Source organism: Myotis davidii, unplaced genomic scaffold (genome assembly GCF_000327345.1).
Source record: "Myotis davidii unplaced genomic scaffold, ASM32734v1 scaffold474, whole genome shotgun sequence".
NCBI classification, from domain to species: domain Eukaryota; kingdom Metazoa; phylum Chordata; class Mammalia; order Chiroptera; family Vespertilionidae; genus Myotis; species Myotis davidii.
Genome location: NW_006285783.1, coordinates 84688 through 92666, shown reverse-complemented (window position 1 = coordinate 92666; position 7979 = coordinate 84688). Strand labels below are relative to the sequence as shown.

Sequence of the window (7979 nt, the reverse complement as noted above, 5' to 3'; positions counted from 1 at the left end):
CTGGCAGTTAATTTGCATATCTCGCTGATTAGCCAATGGGAAGGGTAAAGGTCATATGCCAATTACCATGTTTCTCTTTTATTAGATAGGATATATAGATAGATGGGAATAATTTTAGTGCCTCCATCACAGGATTCAGTTTAGGACAGTATGCTTGTAATCTTAGCCCAGCACCCGACACATATTAAATGCTCAGCCCAGGTTACCTCTAACCCCACCATAAGGAGCACAAGCCACCAATAAGCCCACATGCAGCCCTGTCCTTGGGTTATTATACATCAGGGGTAACCATTCCAAGGAATAGCATTTCTGTGTAACTACATGTACTTTGGCCACTCAACCCAGCACATTTGTGTGGTCTTCCTGTCGTAGCAGGTGGGGCATTCTGAATCCCCGCCTTGCGTCAGCCCCTTTCACTTGGCAGATTTCATCCTGCCTCCTGGCACTGTGCCCAGTGTTCTCTCCTTCCCCCTTGTTTTGGGGCCTTTTATCCACTGGATAGGACACGAAGAGCAGATGACTCTCATGGACTAGAGTTCGTTTTATGAATGGCCAACGCTGTGATGTGTGTTGTTTTTTAAGGACTTCCACCAGTTGAGTCAGAATCTGCTCCTGTGGTTGGCGAGTGCCGAGAGCCGAAGGCAGCAGGCTCATGTCACTGACCCAAAGGCAGACCCCCAGGCTCTCCTGGGGTGCCGGGAGGAACTCCTGGTAAGTCTCCTGGGCGGCTCTGCACCCCCTGGCCTGTCAGAAGTCCTCCTTAGGTAGCCTCACCTAGTTTCTGGGAACAGCAGGGCCAGTGGGTGTCTGCGCATCCCTCTGTGTTCTGAAGCAGGATGACCTGCAGGGATGAAGAGGAGGGCCCAGAGCAGGGAGTCTTCAAGGCTCAGGAATTGAGGACAAGGGGGTTTAGCAATATCCTGAGACACTTAAGGCCATTGAAGCACTTTTCTTCCATGTGAATATGGCTCATTTGGGGGGAAATTGGATGCAGGTGGTCCACCTGTGTGAGCTTCCTTTATCCACTATAGAAAAGTCTTCCTTCTCGGAGGTCACTTGTGTTTCCATATATTTATCTCACTAACGTGTTAACATGAGACCTCATTTGCACTCAAGTGGACATCTTTATCCGCATACTTACATGCGGTTTAATTTTAAATATTTAACATTTAAGCACAATGCTGGTCGTTGTTTAAAAAATACCGTTGTGCTAAAAGCTCTGTGAAGCCACGCCCTGCAGGATCGCTGTGTCCCACAGGACTTCCTGTGACGGGATGTTCTGTCTGCTCTCTGCCCGGTGTGACGGCTACTGAGCCCCTGAAATGTGGCTGGTGGGACTGGAATGAACTTTTCATTTTAATTTAAACTTAAACAGCCACATGTTGTCTAGTGGCTACCACATTGGGCAGCGAGAGAGCCCCATAACCACCCTCAACAATACAAGCAGATTTGCCGGCTGCCTCCGTATTTCTAAATAGTGCGCTGACGTTGCCTTTTCTCAATTCGTTAGACTTTCCCTTGCCCTCCTGCCGTTAGTCGATAAGGGCCTTGTCTCCCCTCACTTCTTCCTCTGACTCCCCCAGCAACACAGTTGTCTCCAGAATGAGAAGGAATAAAAAGGGGCAGGGTGTAGCCAGCTTGCTGTCCAAGGGATGCTGGGCTTGCGGACACAGGCGGGAGGAGCGGAAGGTTCTGGAGGGGAGCACCAGCCAGCGCTCATCCCTGATGAGTGAGCACCTGCTCCTGCCACACTAGCTGCCCTTGGCATAAACACTGTTTCGCACTTGTCTGTCCTTAGCAACTGGAAAAGGAGCTAATGGAACGTCAACCTCAGGTGAACTCCCTACAAGAGATTTCAGACAGCCTTCTCGTTAAGGGGCACGGAGAAGACTACATTGAGGCCGAAGAGAAGGTGCACGTCATTGAGAAGAAACTCAGACGGTTACTGGAGCAAGTGTCCCATGACTTAATGTCCTTGCAGGGAAGCCAGGTGAGTCCCCGGGTGGCTTTCAAATACAAAGATGTCATAACAGATGCAAGCAGGAAGGCCGCAAGCTCGCTGTGGGAGTGGCATCTGGAGTCATACCCCTCTCTAGCCATGTGGCCTTAGAACATTACATAAACCCTTTAAACTGTTTCATCGTTCGTAGCATAAGAGGGATGTAACAAGAGTGCCTTCCTCTCAGCAGGGCTGGGCTAATGCTTCTACCATTTCTGCCTTGCCTTCACGTTGAAGACGCGAGCCTTCACTTTTCCCACGTGTCACACTTGCAAGTCCTCTTCTCTGTCCTGCTCACTCTCCTCTGGCCACTTTCTCATTTGTCTGCTTTCTGGACTTTAAAATGTGTTCCAACTCAGAACAAATGAACACTCAAACCGTGGCCCCTCCATTCCAGAGTCCACATGTCCCCCTGTGCAGCAGGACCACGTGGTCTCGCTGGCACGTGGTCCCGGCAGCACTGGCGCAAGCTCACTGCCAGCTCCTCTGTCCCTCTTGCTCCTGCTGACCTCAGGCTCCCCCCACATGTGCGGTGGGTTTTTAATGCAGGAAGTTGGCCTTGCTTACATACATTCCCTTTTGTCTGAAAAAGCCCCTCTTGCGGGAAGATCTGAGCTGGGGGAGGGGAGGTGGTGTGAGGAAGACTCTGCACGAAGCACGTTTTTGTGCTGTGGAGACTTCAGAACCTGTTTCCCTGAGCTGAAGGGACTCGTGGGGTTTGGGTTGCAGATCCCAGACCCGTCTCTGCCCGGCCTGGATGAGGTGGATGCTGGAGACCAGCCTCCAGCAGTGTGCGTACCAGCTTCCCTGGCAAAGGTGAGAGCCCTCCCGCTGTGAGAACCGCACTGATTAGTTAACAAAGCCACTGAGAGGACAGGAACGGGGGACTGCGCGGCCCCCAGAGAGAGCGCATGGTGCCATAGACTGCTCCAGCCTGCGGCGCGGTGGGGAAAGGCTTCCTTCACGTTCCTCTGGGACAGTAGCAGGTTGGGAAAGAGGGGAGCCCTCCAACTGGAGGCTTCCCCGTCTCCAGTAACAACAGATCGACAAGCCCAGCTATTACCGCACAGAGCTTCGTATCAAACGTGTTCTCTAGTTGCCAAAGCTTGTCAGCAAGCCCACCTAAGGAAGGATGTTTCCTCACCGACAGAACTAAGAATTATACTCAGGTCACTAACTGGATTGTTTTCATCCAGGAGACCGGAGCAGAGAGAACTACCAAAGGCAAGAACAGGACGGACAGCAGGTAACAGCCCTGAGTGCCCCTGTCCACCCGCTCACCAAGGCCACGATCGAGGTCTTTGTAAAAACCCGGTTTCCTTTCATCCGGAAAGGGCGAGGCTTCTGTCCCAAACCTGCACCCCAGCCGTTGGTCCCATTTTAATCTCAGTCCTGGGCGTCTTACTTACATGAGCAGGCAGTCGGGAATCGGGAGTGGGTTCTGCCTCTGGGCCTCCTGCTGAGCTCTCCACCTTCTGTGTTGCCAGGGTGCCGGGCCCGGCCGACCCAGGCCGCTCGCGGCCGCAGCGCTCCTTCCTGTCCCGGGTGCTCCGGGCGGCACTGCCCCTGCAGCTGCTGCTCCTGCTGCTGCTGCTCCTGGCCTGCCTGCTGCCCTCCTCCGAGGAGGACTACAGCTGCACGCAGGCCAACAACTTCGCCAGGTCCTTTTACCCCATGCTGAGGTACACCAACGGGCCACCCCCCACATAGAGGCTCAGCCTGTGTCCTCGGGAGCCCAGCTCGCGGCCCCAGACCCACCTGTGAGTGACGAGCGGCAGCACCGCCCAGGGACCTGCTGCGGACACCCCACTCCGGGCACAGCCAGAGGACTGGTTTGGGGATCTCTGGAAACTACAGTTTCCTCAGGAGCCAAGCACTTTGTGAATTCTGACTTATTCGTAAACATGATTAAAGTGTAGCTAATATGGTCAGGTGAACATGGGTGTTCATCACATAGTATATATTCTAGAAACAAGCAAGCGGATTCTGCCTTAGGAATGGTTTGGAAACTCACGTGCACCCTTGGCTGATGGAACAAAACAATCGTATTTTGAATGCTTAGAATTAAATTTTATTCCAGTCAGCTAACAATTCTGAGCTACAGGTTATAAACCAAAATGTTCTGTTCAGTACTGAGGTCTGCTCTTGTGTATTGCGTTAAGTTTTTAAAGAGATTATATTGCATGGACGTGTTGTGCATATTTTTTAACAATGCTGAATCTGTATGAATGTAAACTTTGATTTTTTTAAGAAAATCAGATTTTAGCTTTGGACTAATGTACAGTAAATGCCAAAATACATACTTGATAGGGGCGTTTTTATAAGTTAATTTTATAAGACTTTTCACATTCAAAGTGCTGCTTCAGGTTTTAACTGTTTGGCTACCGGGGGGTTGGTACAGATACCTGAAGCTGTTTGTCGTATGTACACTGTTTCTCATTAAAACAAAAAATAGCCATACATTTGTTGTGCTGGATTATGTTGCAAAGCAGATAAATAGTGTGTGTAATCTTCCAGAGAACAAAAATTATTTTTAAACTATTTAGTTCTGAGATAAGCTTTATATTCTACTTACTTGACGTTGTACAGAATAATATGAGATCTAGAGGCCTACACCTTTATATGAGGCAGTTACTCGGGGTGTGACCCTGTAGAGCTGCAGGGAAGGATAATTTCACCCAGATTTTTCTACTCCCAGCTCTCTCCAAAGCGAACAAATAGTGTTTAGCAAACACAGGCAGAGCCACCTGCTTTGCATCCAGTCCCACTACTGCTATTTTTCACTTAAAAAAAAAAGAGGTGGTTAGAAGTTTCTGAACCAGTTCCTCGTTAACCACTCCTAACCTGCCCCTTGGGAGACACTGACTCAGCAGCAACCTCAGTGCCCCCTCTCCTCCCAAAACAAACCTCTGGGGAAGCCCAGGAAGCTCCGACTTCTGTGGATCAGACACCCCCAGGACGCAGCAGGTCACAAGCAGCTCACAGAAAGGGATCGTTGAAGAGATATGGAGGGAAAGGTACCTTTTACCAAGTAACTTCAGAGTCTTTTAATTCTTTAAAATAATTCACCTCTCTGACCAAAGGAGGTGGCCACTCTGAGACCTTTTCTGCCCTTAAGGAGGGACTCTGGCGCGTCCAAGTTGGAAAGGAAGTGGTGTTCACATTTTGAAGCCTAATTATGCACAGCAAGTCTCAGGATAACCTCACCCCAGGGGAGCGTTTCTACACAAAACTCAGTGCAGCCCCAGAGGTTAGTTAAACCTAATCTGCTTTACACTGTCCTAAGGTTTAGTGTTCCCCACCACAAAGGCACGTTTCATTACAATAACTTCAGCATGAATGGATTCTTTTTTCCCCATCCCTAAAGTGGGGTTTTATACTAAGTGACTCAGATGAGATAATGACAGAAAATCTACCCAAATTTATATATTTATATTTGTGGGCTGCATTTTACTTGAGTACACAGCACCTGTGGTCATAAATCACAAGTGTGAGATTAGCTGGCTAACGATTAAATTGCTACCTTTTAAAAAGCGTTCAACAGCATAAGTCAGAGATTCTTAACTCTTAAAGTTGTACACAAGCATTTGTGTTTATGTACCTTTTTCTAGGAAGAGTATCCATGGTTTTCATCAAATTCTTAAAAGGCTCTGCAAACCTAAAATAGAATAGAATTCAGAATAGAATGGCAACGCTACTTAGCCTAGTCCCTGAAAATCCTTATGCTCAACTCCCAACAAATACAGTTTTAAAACAAAAATTATGAAAAACACTTTATTTAGCTTATGTGACATTAAACTTCTTTCTGCAACAATGCCATAGACAGTAAAGGGACACAGCAAAGAAAAGGCAGTACCTGGAGGAACAGAAAGCAGATCTCAAAATCTTCTTTCACACAACAGCAAACATTTGTAAAAAGGCCCAAATTTAAAAGCCTGCTAATGGTACAAAGCATTCATTTGAAAAAAGTGACAAATGATAGGCAGCCAACAGTCTCAGGTACACAGGGCCACTGAGTAGAGTGACAGGACCGAGAGCCGCAGCAGGTGGACACCGCGCAGAGAACACCTGCAGCTGCAGAGGCCGTGCAGGTAACGGGCGCTGTTCTGGGCCAGCATCGCAAGCCTCGGCCCATCAAGGAAACCCACATCACATAACAGTGACTGGCCCACAAATGAATAGGATCCTCGACTCCAAAGCAAGAAAAAGGGTTATAAGATCACATATCGCAAAGAATGCATATCTTTAGAGCTGCCACTACAGCCCAAATTCTAGCAACTTGGAGAGCTACAAAGAATAAAAAGCATGTGTTTCACACTATAGGAAACCGAACTCCGCAGGGAAGCAGCAGTGCCTAAAAGATGTGAGCATTTTACATGAGTAAACTGGTAAACTTCCAAGAAAATGCACCTGGGGAAAGCAGTAACAGATAAGAGTGCCGGGAGCCGGTCCATCCTTGCTGTTTCAAGGGACCTGGCATATATGGCATACTGTTCTTAATATATTTGCTCACCTTCTTGGCACTATGTGTTTTAACCAAGGTCACCTCTCCGAGAAAGGTTGTTTCCCCAGGTAGAGATTTTCCCCTGAAGTTAGGGAGGGAATAAAACCCCTTCACTAAGTGCCAGGCAGGTAATTAATCTCTTTAAGTATGAACAATCATGCTTAAGCTACATAATCTTTACTCCCTGGAAAGGAGATAAGAAACACCCTAACCTTTGGAATAGAGATTGATAGGATTGAATCAACTGGTATAAATACAGATGTAAGAAGCTAGCGAGAGAACATGGCTACAGAACCTGGCTGGAGAACCTGGAGAACGTGGCTGGGGAACCTAGCCAGAGAACATGGACACAGAACTCGGCTGGAGATTGTGGCTAGAGATCCTGGCAAGGCTGCTGATCAACTGAACGCTGTCTCCGTGTCATTCCTTCTTCGCCGACTCCGTCCACACCTTTGGGAACCCCTGGGCCTGCTGGGGTTGGACCCCAGCATAAGAGGAGGTGAGGGCAGTACTACCTACTAGCTGATGAGCCCAGGATGGGAGGACTGGAATAACAAAATGCATCTTATTTTTTCCACGTGTCAAGGATGCTATTCTGGTCCTAGCCAGTTTGGCTCAGTGGATAGTGTCGGCCTGCGGACTGAAGGGTCTCGGGTTCGATTCCCAGTCAGGGCACATGCCTGGGTTGCAGGCTGATCCCCAGTGGGAGCGTGCAGGAGGCAGCCAATCAATGATTCTCATTGATGTTTCTATCTCTCCCTCTCTGAAATCGATAAAAATGTATTTTTTTAAAAAAAAAAAGGATGCTATTCTGTAAAAGTTCATGTGAACCCCATCTAAGCTGAGAAGGTAGGCAATTGTAACTTAGCCGTCTCTCCCTTACGCACTGAGGCTCTTCAGAGCAAGTCCTGCAGCAGGGACCATGCTAACCAGAAGACAAAATCTGGCCTAAGCGTTGCCCGATATAGGCTTATTGACCTCTGGGCAGGTCAGTTTACCCCTCTAGCCTTTAATTTACACGTGTGTAAAAGATGGGACGGAACTAGTTATCTATAAGGGTGTTCCAGAAATTGGGGCCGGCCCCACCACAAGCAGGCTCCACTTAAGCCAGAGCGGCCATGCTTGTCAGGCTGCTTTTAACTAGTTAAACTGCATGGCCTGCATTCAGTTCTGTCACTTATTCCCTGAGTGACCTTGAGCAAGTTTGCTTATCCTCTCTGGCTGCCACAGCCAAAAAGAGAGGACGACAGTCATTGCAGTGAGGATTAACTGGATGGGTGAGGCACTGAGAACTATGTCTGGCACATAGTAAGTGTTGCTCAAATATTTTTAGGTACTAAATGATGTATTTTTACAATTCCCTTCACATAACCTTTCCTGTTTCTAAAAGGTTTTTAGTGCTTAGAGAAATGTGTCAAATCTTATTTTTTTAAAATGGTTGGTTTCAAAACAGACCTAGAAATAGAAGGTTCACCT

The 7979-nt window shown here is 48.0% G+C and overlaps 1 protein-coding gene across 1 annotated transcript in view; it reads left to right on the top strand.

The window, feature by feature from the left end:
- SYNE2 (spectrin repeat containing, nuclear envelope 2) overlaps positions 1–4459 on the top strand; it is a 257316-nt gene extending 252857 nt beyond the window's left edge. The window contains exons 112-116 of the mRNA XM_006756713.2: positions 583–711; positions 1799–1990; positions 2729–2815; positions 3196–3245; positions 3487–4459. Coding sequence (XP_006756776.1) covers positions 583–711; positions 1799–1990; positions 2729–2815; positions 3196–3245; positions 3487–3709 — 681 coding nt within the window. The 3' untranslated portion in view covers positions 3710–4459. The remainder of the gene's footprint in view (positions 1–582; positions 712–1798; positions 1991–2728; positions 2816–3195; positions 3246–3486) is intronic.
- The last annotated feature ends 3520 nt before the right edge of the window (positions 4460–7979 follow it).